The following is a 14,339-nucleotide window of genomic DNA, read 5'->3' as shown; positions in this document are numbered from 1 at the left end:
AACCATTTAACACTTACATGTGCTAACAATGGTCACAAAAAAAAGATTTAAAATATGTACTTCAGGTATGTGTTTGAAAGAAATTGGCAGGAAAGTACTAGTGCAATTGAATGGGCGGCAAATTAAAAGAGGTCCTGCCCTTTTTGCACTTCCCTTCTACTATAGAGACCAAGACGGCCACCTCTTCTGCTTACCCCTCATCCTGGTCCTGCCTGCACTCCCCCTCCTTCACGTTTCTCCCTTTACACCCCCCCCCTCAACTGGGTTAACCATCTGCATCCACTGCTACATGTGTGGTCTAAAGCGATAGGGAGCAAAGACTGACAAGGGAGGCTTGCCTTACAGCACAACAGAGAAGAGGGCCTGCAGAGAAGAGGGCCAGCATGGGGCCACGCTGAGCAGGGCCAAGTATAGGCTTTAACCTTACCACAGATAGGTTAGACAAGCTCTTTTTAAAATATATATGGAACTCGGCAGCTCCTCTTATTAAACTGCGATGTGGAGCCAAGGACAAGGCTAAAGCGGAGCTGCCGGGTTCCATATTTGTTTATTTTAAAAAAGTGCTTGTCTGACCTTATCTGTGGTAGATAGTTCCACCAGAGAAGGTGAGAACCTGTCCATTTAAGGGTGGAGCATGAGTGTGATCACAGAGGTGTATATAGGACGAAGAACGGAATTTTAAAAATAATTTGTCACTGTGTTCACTTTGAAGAATTGGACTTTATTTTGAGTTATTAATTTTAAAAGATTAGTAGTTAAAGAAACTTTGTAGGATGATGTATTCGCACTTTAGTATGAGATGGTGTGTTGCAGTTTGGGATGAGGAAATGAAATGTAATTATTAATTATATTTTGTAATAGTACGTATACACTTTATGAATTTAGCACATAGTTATACTTTTGTATAATTATACTTTTGTATAATTTCTATGCCCATTAATTAGCGCTACACTTTTTAATGTTTATTGTTAATTGATCATTAATGTATCAATTGCAGAGCCATTCATCCTGCACATTCCTTAAAAATTTTGTTCTGTGTGAATAGAGACAAAAACAAACATTTTTACTATATTTATTTTTAGGTCAAATGTAATGTAATGTAATGTAATACCACATTTTAGCCATTAGTTGGCACTGAGGAGCATAAAATATGTATTAGTTGTTCCTGTGACCATAATGCAGTATTACATTACATTTCACCTGAAAAGAAAATGTACTGAGAACGTTTGTTTTTGCCTCTATTCACACAGAACAAATGATCATGGAGATTCACAGGGTGAATGGCTATGTTTATAAATAGTCCCCTAATATGCACACCGACTCCTCATATCTTGTACCTCTTGAGTCTTGAATCGACGGGTGTTATTTTCATGCATTTGATGTGCAAATGCAGGTCAGCAGAATGCCATTGACTTTAACTGAGCAGTACACATTGCATTTCAGAGGTTGCTTTTCATTGCACTTTGCTTCTTTGGTTGCATCATGTCCTACTGAGGTGTATTTAAACTGCAGGGAAAGCAGGTCAAGTGCAGCATTTTCTTGTTAAACACTGCTGTTTAAATACATGCACTTGCGTTCTAATAGCAAATGCAGAGTTAGACAAGAACTCCCATTGACATGAGTCCTAAACCAATCAAGCTTTATGAACAAGAACTTTGCAATTATATGTTATTAATGTAATGCTCTTATCTTATTGTTGCCTGGATACTTTTACGATTATCTTATGAATGTATTGCCTGGATACTGCTGAAATGTATCTTAAATCTTCAATGAAAAAAAACTTAAAGTGATGCCCTGAAATGCCAATTAGGAACATTGCCCACCTACTCAGGGCTTCTATTTCTCATCTAGACATAGCTGTAATCCACCTGACCACCCCATGATTTGTATCACTTTGTTGCTAGCTTTTTGAATTTGAAGCCAAGTGTGTGAGAACGACATGTATTCTCAGTTGCATCCACTATAGTGTACTTGCTGATTCTTAGACAGTGGGGGTGATTTACTAACCTAAACACACGCATGCACTAGGTGCGTGTGATTTTTACACAGCAAAACATATTTATCAACCAAAAAGTCTCTAAAAGCATATTTCCACTAATGCCATATATGGAAAAATCATGCACATGATGCATATATAATGCTGCTTCACAGTTTAGACAAAAATAGTTAGCTCATGCATTTACATTCCTGCATTCATCAATGCAAGCAACACAATGTTGAGCTAATTTACACAACATCACCCTGCAATTCATGCAGGGCTTTGCACAACACACCTGCTGGGTGTGTACACACTACAAAGGTGTCTAGATTCCACCAATAGATCGTGCTGGGAGGGAACACACTACAGAGGTGTATACTTGTTCGTGGCGTGTTTATAAGGTTAGTAAATCAACCCCAGTGAATGAGCCATTGTACAGTAGAGATTCTTGCATTATAAAGATACACTCCTGTCATAGATACCTGTTAAGGCTTGAACAAAAAAAGTTGCTATGAACTACAAAACTTACATAGCATAAGCAAGTCATAGACTGACTTTATTTGCTGCTGGTAACAAGTACAGTCAGTCAGTTAGTGAACTGCTAATGATCACCAGGAGACATTTTTTGTTATAACAGAAACATTTGTTTATAGGATTATTCCAGAAATATTTGTGTTTTAATAAGGTTTATAACAGAAATATGTGTGTTTTAATAAGGATTATAACAGAAATATTTGTGTTTTTCAGGTTCATGTGTGTTAGATGTTTGGCCTTTGACTCGAATGATTCAGAACACAAAACAGGTTCCACATTCCCATGATAGGCCAATAAACGCTCTTGTTTATAACCATGTCTTTCACCAGGTTCTTAGCATCTGTTCTGGATCTATTGTAAAGGTCATTTTAATCTATATATTTTATAGAGCATAATTAATTGCATTAGTATTCACATACCCAGGAAATACCTGAAAGTCGGATGTTCCCTGGTAGGAAAAAAAGAATTGTAAAGGATGGAAATGTTTAAAATCTATACATGACTGTGTGAGACTTTTAGAATGGCAGGCAAAGCTCAATCTGCTAGATTTTACGGCAACAAAATAATAATTGACAAGCAGTCTCTAGTATTTTAGATACACTTACCAAAGTTTCACTATAGAGTGTGTGTTTACAGAATACTCATCTGTGTAGAATATTAACATTCTACTTTAATTTTAAAATCGTGTGCTTAGCAGTACAGTAATAAAAGGGACACATCCATTCAATGCAGCATTATTGGGTAACTGAACTGATCTATATGGAAGTCATCTAAGTCTATATAGGTGCATGTTTTCATATGAGGCAATTGAACGACTGACATAAGTATATACCTTGCTGGATAGTAATAATTCCATTTCATTCCTTGTAGGTGTGGGAAATAGAAACAGGTGCTCAAGTCTATGAAATAGAAAATGCTCATGGGCCAACTACTGAAGTGACCGCTGCCTCTATTGATATCGGTGGATTTCATTTTGTGACTGGAGCTAATAATGGTTTGTTGCATCCTTTTTTCCATTGAACAATTTTGTAAAAATGGCATAGCCCATAATGTAAGAAATGATAGCATATGATAAAATAAGTGTCAAATTAGAATAGAGTATTTAGACTGCTTTTTTTATGTATTGCAAAATATGATTAAATGCACTTTTTGACCTTTTGTCATGCAAGAACCATGGGAACATGCACTAGTGTCCCGGAGCCACAACAATTGTTGTTTTTTTTAGGTGATATAGAATTTGATACTTATTTACATTTTCCTGCACCTTATTGGATATTTAAATTGAACACAGCTATAAAGAGAATGATTTCTTTGGTGAATCAACAAAACTGTCATAAGTAGATTTCCCATTAGGTACAAATTCTTTAGGGCAGACAATGGAGAATGAAATTATTTGCAGCTACCAAACTCACCAAAACTTTAAGAAAGCTTATTGTTGTTTCAACTTCTCTCCTCTCAGCTTCCCCAACATGATTGCTGGCTAGATTCCATATTGGCAAATATTTTCTTTCTGAAATGTGGCTCAAAAGAATTGCCCATAGTGGCACTCAATTGGAACTACTTCATCCTGGTCATTCTGTTCTGGGGAAAGCATGGTCTCACAATGCACAAAGACACAACTCTCCCTTAAATGGGTGCTGGAATTCCCAATCAAGGACACTTTATTTCCACACTGCAGCACAGCAAGGATTACGTGGAGTCAAATGATTATAGTGGTCACTGCCTGATCAGAGACATTGTCAAGTGGTGGGGAATCATTGTCGTGAGGGCATAGTGGGGAGCATTTGGAAGGGATTCCAGGGGTAAGCGGTACCTAGAGCCCACAAAATGCAAAATCAGCTGTCTATTTTTAGGATTGTACTCATATATTCAATGTGATCAGACCTTCTTCAAACCCTACATACCTCCTTCAGTCAGGCTCATTTTTGTGACTACATTGAGTCTTTTACTAAGGTGATCCTAAAATGTGAGCACAACAATTTAAAAGATATGGGAGAGGTCTGAAACAGGAGCCACCTTACATGCCGACAGTCTTTGCTGCTCAGAAGTGGTAAGTTGAATGCATAGTCCTAGCAGCGTTGTTTTCTATAATTGTAGAGTAAAGCTTGATGCAGGGGATAGGGCCTGTTTCCTGCAGAGGAAGGAGAAGTGCACCTGATCATAAACAGTGAGTGCTGATGCTGCGGAGGTGTGGTACATGACATTACAACATAGGAGGAGGTACCTGAGAATGTCCTTCTGCCACCACTTATGTTTATTAACCGAGCAGTCATACGGATTTGCCAGGGACCACAGGGGAAACCAAGAGAGTTCACAGCTATGAGAGGGAGATGGCCAGGCTACGATGGGACTTTATTGCAGTGTCAGCATAAAAACTTAGTTTGTACATTACTTTTTCTTTTTTAGGGTCATTGAAAATGTGGGAGTTTGGGAATGGCCATCAAATTAAAGTTTTGCAGCCCAAGAAAGCATTTAAAGATGAAGAGCAAAGCATTCGTCAGCTAAGCTACAAGAGAATACATGACAACCAACATATGATTATTGCTCTGGACATCAATGGGAATTTAAAAATGATTCAGGTTTCTCAACATTTTTCTTTTTTATATCTTCCTTTAGTTTATTGTAATGAGTTTGGCAAGATGCACATGTATGTTTGCATGGAAACAGTACCACATTTAGTTGGTACATTGAATCCACTCAAATGTTCAGAAAAAGATAAAACTTGTTTGTTCATTATTTCTTTTGTAATTCTGTAGCATTCTTTAAGGGAATAGAAATCATATTAAAAAAAGCATAAACATTAATGTAAAAAAACCTATGCCTCAGCTGTCACCATACTTCTCCCTACATTACACCCTAACCCCGACTCTCCGTCCTGGACCCTAAATGACTCCCTGCTCACAGATCCCTCTTCCAAGCTCCAAAAAGAAACTTACATCACAGACTATATACAACTCAACCGCACACCTAATATCTCTCCCGTTACCCTTTGGGAAGCCCATAAGCCAGTCCTTAGGGGACGGATCATCCAACTTAAAATATGCAGGCTTCTGCTCCCAACCCTTCCCGATCCTTAGCGGCACCAGACAGGGATGTCCCTTATCCTCTCTCCTCTTCGCCCTAGCATTGGAACCCCTAGCCCAGAAAATTCGCAATTCCCCAGACATAGCTGGCATCGACCACGAAGGCACATCACATAAAATATGTATGTTTGCAGGTGATGTCTTACTCTTTGTCACAAGCCCCGTGGTAACCCTACCAAACCTCACGAAACTCCTATCGGAATTCGCTTTACTATCTGGCCTGCATATCAATGACTCCAAATCCATAGCCCTAAATATTTCCCTACCCCCACGACTTGTCGAGTCCCTACGTAATACATACCCCTATTCATGGCGCCTGGACCACCTCCCATACTTGGTTATTAAACTAGGGCACTCCTACCGGGCCCTATATAGCATTAATTATCCAGACATGTTCACCAAGCTTACAACCATGCTTAAAACCTGGTCCCAATACCACCTGTCCTGGCTGGGTAGAATGGCAGTGGTCAAGATGACCCTCTTACCCAAAATCTTATACTTATTTCGAGTTCTGCCAGTAGCAGTTCCAGCCCCGGCCCTCAGAAAACTACAAGCCTGCGTATTTACTTTTATATGGGGGGCTAAACGGCCTAGAGTCCCTAGACGTACACTGTATTTACCGAAATCGGGGTGGGTTAGCGGTCCCTCACCTAGCTAAATATTTCCTAGCAGCTCAGATAGGGCAACTAGCGAAATACCACTCGAACTATGAGACCCCAACCTGGGTGGCCGTGGAAAATGCACTATTGAAGCCTGTATCAGTTGCCAACCTCCTCTGGTTGGCCCCGAAACAAAGACCAACAGTCCACAACCCTATAACGTCTCACTCACTCAGATTGTGGGACTCAATCAAAAGCCAATACGGACTCCTCTCCCCACACCAACCACTCATGTCCATCTTTGATAACCCCTCGTTCACGCCAGCTCTCACAAACCCAAAGAATTTCAAAACTTGGGCTGCCCAAGAACTCACCCATTTCTGGCAACTACAATCCGATTCGGGTGTCAAACCTTTTCCGCACTTACGGGAACATAAACAAATCCCACATGCAGAAATCTTCAGATACCTCCAAATCAAAAACTACATGACAACATCCACCCCAAAACCTACTGGTCCCCGTAGGATGTCCCCCTTTGAAAAAATTTGCAGCCAGGATCCACACAGCCCTGGACTTATCTCCCTCCTGTACGCTCTACTTATCACTCCAACAGACACACCCCCTCCCTCCTATACCTCAAAATAGGATACAGACCTAGAGACCACTATCACTGAGGAGAAGTGGGACCACTCTTGGGCCAACACTAGACGAAGCTCACGCAGTGCAAGCATGTTAGAAATGAACTATAAAGTACTCATGCGGTGGTATTTAGTACCGCTAGGGTTGCCATTTACAACCCCGGTTGCTCCCCTAATTGTTTTCGAGGCTGCCCTGACCGAGGCTCGTTCTTCCACATATGGTGGAGCTGCCCCCAAGTCGACTTCTGGGAGGGAATATTTAACGTACTATCGTCTCTGTTCTCGAAGCCACTGACGAGGGACCCCTATCTTGCACTACTCAATTGTAAGCCAGTAGGCCTCTCCCGCACCCATTTCCACCTTGCCATGCATGTTTGCACCTCCGCCAAACGAGAGATCGCAAAAAATTGGCTGACATCAACTCTGAGCACAGCCAGTGTCATAACCCATGTCAACTGGGTCATGGCTGAAGAAAAACGTACGGCACAACTTGAGGACAAAATGACCAAATTTGAGACTATTTGGACCCCTTGGTTTGACAAGTACTTACTTGGTACTCCAGCTCGGCCCGACATCTACCCTACCCTATGCTACCTGACCCCCCTCCCACTTTACCACCTACCCTTCTGTCTGCGTGTCCCCAATGTCTTTTGTTGTAGTGTAAGTATTTCACGGTGCCTTAACCAGTATCAAGGAGGTGCAAGGTCCTCTACCTATGTTGGGTACTACCGGCCTGCCAATTAACCTGCTTGGACACTGAGCTACATTCTAGACCTATTAAGCTACCTCTCCTTCATAGGCAGGCAACCCCCCATGAATGTGACCTCATCGTCCGACGGGGTTTAGTACTCCTACATATTCATTCTAACATACTAACCACTATGCACCCTGCCTTATACAAAAACCATGCACCATGCACTGTATACAACTGCAAAAAACTGTACTGTCTTGTCTTTTGTGCTAAAACAATAAAAATGTATATGTTAAAAAAAACCTATGCCATCCACCATGCACAGACATATGCTTTTCTCCATGCCCACTTCTTAAATGCACTTCCAATTCGACCACTTCCAGCGATTTCCTTCTACAGTAGAGTCTTCCCATTCCTCGATCAAAGACTGCTGGTATACTCAGGGGATATGCTGTCCATTTTTTGTTTTTTTTATGGATTTTGAAGTAAGCTTAATAAAGTTTGACACCTTTTATACATTTTGGAAAATTGATTCCACTAGTCCTTTTGTTTACAACCGTCTTTCTAACGGATTTTCCTTTCTTTCTTTTAGAGAGGGAAATACACAGTAGTTTATATGTGATATGCTGTCCATGTCTAAGATGAGGAGATCTGTATCATATGTAAACACGACAGGACACAGCTCATTTTCCTTGTGAATTATGCTTATTGCTTTAAAATATGTGTAATTAAAGACAGGTACTCACAATATAAAAAAAACCATAATGCTTCTTTCATATGAAACAACCCACACTGGATGCCTGTACATTCACAGCTATTACATCTAATTGCCTTTCCAGGGCCACGCTCTCTTCTTCAGACCTCCTAAATTATCAAAACTTACATACAGATAAGGTTTCAAAAGGCACATGGTACTAATTTATCTATTAACTGTTAGGCCCCTTTCACACTGGCCGATCAGGAGAGGATTCGGCAACAGATCCTCTCCTGATCAGAGCGGCACATATCGGATGTCACAGTTGTGACATCCGTGTCTGTGCAGTTGTTTCATCTATCATGCAATGGAGGAAAAAACTAAAAGTACCAGACCTCATGCAAGTCTATTGGGAATCTGATTTAAACGGACATGTGTCCGTTTATATAAGATTACCTCTGGCCCAGCACGATCCGGTCTATCGAAACGGATCAATGATCCGTCTGTTTTACCACACCGAGCCGGAGCTAACTGGGTGTGAATGGACCGTCGTCTGTTTAAACCCGGCTGCCCGTAGAGCGTTTGATCGGGCCTGGCTGGTCCGGGTGAAAAAACTGACAGGCGGCCCTGATTGGACCCCTCCTGTGAAAGGTGTTTTAATCTTGATTTTTATTTATTTTATTACTTTTGTTTCAAAACATTATGCAAAGTGTGCCTACTAAAACCCCCATCACATGATTTAATCATACATTTCACGTTAGTGTAATCCGTTAAATGAAAGAAAATTACTGCTTGGTAAGTAAAAGTTGCTTCACTTTGTACAATGCTTTTTAAGCTTATTTAATTAGGTTGTATAAAGTGCAATGAGATGTGCATGAGTATTGACTCATGAAAGCCAATCAACTTTTAGTTTTGTAAATTGAGGGAAAAGATCTTCTTTCTTGCATGGTCTTAAAGTGAGTGCAGTTTGCCAAAAAAAATCTTCAAAAATGTTTTCAACTGTTTACTTAAAAAGGTGCAAACTACAAGCACGATGCCTATCTATCTATAATGACCTCATGAGCTACATATAAAATGATTGCACTCTGTGGTCAGAATGTAGCTCAAATATCATTAAAATATGTCTTTATTGTGGGTCTCAACAAAACTTTTCATAAATCATGGATTGGTTTTCTGTTGAAAAATTTGAAACTTTTCCTAATTAAAGCTCTGCAACCCAAAGTAATATATGCACTTGTTATGTTAGGCCCCTTTCACATTGAGCGATTTATCGCGCGGTAATTCCCGCGATATCGCAGCAATTTACCGCGAGATATCGCTCTCCAATGCTTCTCAATGGGGCAAAGGGTCCTGCTGTCGCGGGTCGTGCGTCGCTACAGCAGGACCCTTTTTGGAGCGGATTTAGCCGCGATTCAAGCTTGCTCAATGCAAGCAATTGCGCGATATCGCGCGACAAACGCGCGATTTGCGAACCGCTCAATGTGAACGGGGCCTTAGATATAATGAAAACTATTGCACAGTTAGGTCTGTTATTTATCATATCCATCTTTGAAAGGGAAAAGAAGATGATCCTAGACTCTTTGTGGTTGCTGAATTTGGTCAAGACACTGGTGGATTGTTTACAACATTACAATCATTCGAGGAGAGAAAAATGGAACAGAATATAAGGACACCTGATAGACCCAAAGACCAGGTATAAGCTTTAGTCTGTTTATCTTGAAGATAATTATGAGCAGTAGACATGTCTTGTTTTTGAATTGAAGAACTGTGTAGCAACAGCGACCTAAGGTATATCCTTGCATGCTAGGAAATCAGGCAGACCATGTACAGTTCACTCACCAGTGTTATTTCAGTTTTTTTTAAAATCACTCTTATTTGCTCAAAGCAAGCTACAAAGCATCTCTTTCTATGCAGGATTATATTCAGTGTAAGGAAAAACTCAAAATATGTAGTTTTGTGGCCAGTTTTGAACTTAGGGAATCTCTCATACCACCAAAAAGCTATTTCATGCCTTTTCAAAAATAAATAATAATAAATGCTCACCAGGCGGTAACCTAGGTGAACCTATGCTGGACAGGGAACCCACCCACACTTTCCCTGGTCTGTCTTGAAAGCCCCCAACCTAAACACGGAAGCATTAAAACAAAAGCAATTACAGTTTGGGTGCAGATTCACTACATCCCACACTAGACCTAGACCGATTAGAGTGGTTTGCCACTACTATATATATATATATATAGATATATATATACACACATCAGTACAGTACTGCGCAAAAGTTTTAGGCAGGTGTGGAAAAATGCTGTAAAGTAAGAATGCAAAATAATATATATTTGTATTGTTTATTTTTATCACTTTACAAAATGCAAAGTGAGTGAACAGAAGAGAGATCTAAATCAAATCAATATTTGGTGTGACTATCCTTTGGCTTCAAACTAGCATCAATTCTTAAGGTTCCCATACAAGGTGCAATTATCATACAATCGTACAGTGCAGGGCCGTCTATAATATCGATTGGATCCTGGGCAAACATTTTCTTGGGCCCACCCCTACCCGCCAAGCCCCCACCATGCAATTTTGCCTATACATGCGCCCATACGGGCAGAGCAGCACTATGTGAAGCCGATTGCATACTAAATTAAACAGGTTGAACTTCATGCACTTGTGTCTTTTTTCAAACTGACCAACTGTGTAACAGTGCCACCTGTGAATATTTTGCAGGCTCAAGGGGCCCCACAACAATGACTGGGCCCGGGGCAACTGCCCTTTTTGCCCTGCGTTAAAGACGGCCCTGGTACAGTGTATGGAAGGCGTGCGACCGTTTTTACTGTACGGTCGCACGTCTTCCGTCGAACAAGCAGGCTTGAAAACCTGCTTGTTCGAAAACCTGCTTATTTGACAACTGCCGAACGGGCCGGTGTGCGCATGCGCACACTGCCCGTTTGCAGTGATCGGAAGCCGGCCCCTCACTGCCGTCATCAGAAGCCTGCCCCTCAGTGGGGCGGGCTTTCAATGATCGCAAATACGATCTACCCGTCCAAGATGTGCAGATCGTACGAGCTTTTAATAAGCTTACGACCATCGAAAGACAAAAGTCTTGCGATGGTCGTAAGGTGTATGGGCACCTTTACACTTGCACAAAGTCAGGGATTTTGTAGGATTAGGGTCAGGTGTATGATTAACCAGTTATACCAAGTAGGTGCTAATGATCATCAATTTCATAGGTAGGTTGAAACATAGGGGTCTACTCACTAAGTTGGCAGCCGAGTAAATGACCAACCTAAAGCGAAGTGAGCCGAACGCTGTTCGGCTATTCACTTCAGGCTGGTACGGCTGATTTCAGATGTTTATATCGGCTGAAATCAGCTATACATCGGGTGGCTTTGGGTCGGCCGAACATGCTTAGCATGTTCCACCGACCCGAACTGCAGAAGGAGTTCGACTCAGCCCTCCCAACATCTGGATCGGCTAAGCCGAACCTCCGGCAGGCTACTCGCTGCTGTTCGGTTGGCTATTGCAAATTGAAATAGCCAATAGGAATCTAGCAATGCATTCCTATGGCCAAAACATTTTCTTTTTTTCTATTCTGACACTGCTCCGTGTCAGAATAAAGAAAAAATAAAGAGAAAAAAAACAAAAAGCAGTGTATCTCTCCTTGGCGGCCGGGAGCGAGAGACTCCCGGAGCGCCCGGGAGAGTTTGCTGTCTGGAGATAAGTGTCCCTGGTTAGCTGGTAACCAGGGACGCTGATCTCTCTGCAAGTGGCCGGAGCCAGCCATAACATCACGGCTGGCTCCGCCCAGCTGTTAGAAGTAGGCTGTCCGCCGGCCAATGGCCGGCCGCTCGGCCAGCTTCGGCTTTCAGCATGGCTCAGCCGAGTCAAGGCATATGTGTTCGGCTCGACTGAGCCACTCGGCCAAGTTCGGGAGCTGTACAGGCTATAGTGAATAGCCCGTACAGCAGCCTTTCAGTTCTACTGAACCGAAGGGGTCCTGGGGCCAAAGCTACCCGAAGGATCGGCCGAACGAAGCTAGTGATACAGCTTTTCAGTAGCATTTAGCTACTATTCAGATACCCCTTAGGTTTCCATATTACCAGTGGTGTAACTATAGCCATAGCTGTCCACAGAGGGGCCTGGGGGGGTGGAAGGGGCCCATTAGACAAATTAAACATAGAAAATATGTGTGCATGTGAAGACATCACAGATCCAACAAATCTCAGGTGGGGTCCCATGATCTGTAGTTAAGCCCCTACAAATTACACTACAAACATGAAAAGGGGAATATCATCTGAAAACTGAAGGCAACAAGAATTATTCTTTTTTTTCCAGTAATTTTTAGAGTTTGAGGTCCAGAATAATGTGTCAGCACTTAATGAGTATACCTGCTCTTACTTGATGTACAGTATTTGCTAAGCAACTTTAGGGAAACCTGTATTGAGAGAAGCTTGTAGACTGCCATTGCTTGCTTAAATTCAGTTATTCTACATGTTAATGTCTTAAAGTGACTTGAACAATCCATTTTTTATTATAAATAAAAACCGAATAATGGTTAGTGGTTATTACATTACTACGGTACCTACATTATTCTATTGTGAAATGATCCTCGTGAATAAATATATGTGTGTTAACACAAAGCCATAAAAACAATAATAATAATTTAACTCCTACAGATTACGTCACCTATAAGAACAAATATCTGTTTCGATGCTGTAAAGCGGGAAAGGTGTTTTCTCCTTGCCACTGGAAGTATAAATGGAGAGATGAGCCTGTATAGTTTGGAAGAATCTTCTGTACAACATATGTAAATATAGTCTAATCTGTTGTGAAAAACATGATTACAGAATATGTATAATAATGTCAATTACAGGCTGGTCCTGGAAATTTTGGAATTTACCAAAAATATCCAAAGTGAAGATCTGAAGCAGGATTTTCTTGTGTAGACAACAATTAGCAAGTAATCTTTGTTGCATATTTATGAAAACATTCATCAGGGAGACAATCTTCCTGTAGTTAAAGTGCATTTGCCACACACTTGCACATTATTCTGAGTCAAATAACTTTCACCGACATTATATAATATACTGTAAATGATTATATAATTTAGATAATGTCAAATTCACCTCACATTTGCCGCACTCACTGAATTTGCACAAGAGTTGAGTTGGTGAGCCACAGCATTTTCAGTAAAAACACAATGATTGCCCCGGATGGGGGGTCCTGTCCTTCTACAAAAGTTTATTACGTGGCGTGTTATTATTTTTTCAGTTAAAAACATAGCCACCAGTACCAGTCCAGCTTGACAGGCATGTGAGCTAGTATCTCCATGGCAATGGAGCAAAAAGCACGAGGCCTTCTGTGATGCAGAGACTAGCCTAGCGAGTGGGAGGGGGTTCTTCCCCCCCAAAAAAGGGATACTCCTCCAAAATCCCTGGTGTCTAATGCTGACAGGTGCCAGGCTCTTCAGAATGCTCATTTGACCAAGAGTGGGTGCTGCCATAGGAAAATTCTTATGTGCAAAAATAGGCTGTACCTGGTAACAGTGTGTCCAGCTAAGATATAGGTAAAAATAAAACCATACACAAATACTAAAATTAGTTTAATTGTGTTAATGTACTTACTGTGTGCAGTGGCTAGTTATTTATACTGTGTGTACCTGGAATAAAAGCATATTTTTAAATTTTCAGAGCACACTGCACCATAAGAAAAAAACTCAGTAGAGCCTAATGCAATGAAAACAAATGCAAAAATGTGTTTAAACTGCTAGTTTAAATTATGAATAAATAAGGTTCTCTATTATTTTCTAACCAACTGCCTGTACAATCAGTGGCCTGCAGTTTCCAAGAAAATAACAACAAACAAAGTTGCTACTGTTTTTTGTGCATTTCTTTATAAAATATAATACAATTTTTTTGTTTTTAGCTACAGCAGGAACTCTGATGAAAGTATTAATAACACAAACCTGGCACACAATTTGAAGGCAGAAAGAATAAATATGGTATTGTTTATTTTTCCCAAGGAGATGGACAGTCTGAACACATCAAGGTAATCTTTATTACCTTAAGGTAGTAAAGAAAGAAGAACAATTTTCTATTAACTTGTTATGGATTTAGAAAGAATTAGGG

General features: G+C 40.8%; 1 protein-coding gene across 1 annotated transcript in view; it reads left to right on the top strand.

The window, feature by feature from the left end:
* Window positions 1–14,339, top strand: part of WDR64 (WD repeat domain 64) — a 62,023-nt gene that overhangs the window by 28,866 nt on the left and 18,818 nt on the right. The window contains exons 10-15 of the mRNA XM_018554460.1: window positions 2,726–2,874; window positions 3,383–3,506; window positions 4,919–5,091; window positions 9,773–9,910; window positions 12,888–13,018; window positions 14,137–14,259. Of these exons, the coding sequence (XP_018409962.1) occupies window positions 2,726–2,874; window positions 3,383–3,506; window positions 4,919–5,091; window positions 9,773–9,910; window positions 12,888–13,018; window positions 14,137–14,259 (838 nt within the window). The remainder of the gene's footprint in view (window positions 1–2,725; window positions 2,875–3,382; window positions 3,507–4,918; window positions 5,092–9,772; window positions 9,911–12,887; window positions 13,019–14,136; window positions 14,260–14,339) is intronic.

The sequence above is a fragment of the Nanorana parkeri genome, unplaced genomic scaffold (genome assembly GCF_000935625.1).
Source record: "Nanorana parkeri isolate BGI_ZX_2015 unplaced genomic scaffold, ASM93562v1 scaffold160, whole genome shotgun sequence".
In the NCBI taxonomy this organism is placed as follows: domain Eukaryota; kingdom Metazoa; phylum Chordata; class Amphibia; order Anura; family Dicroglossidae; genus Nanorana; species Nanorana parkeri.
This window is presented reverse-complemented; position numbering and strand designations above follow the sequence as displayed.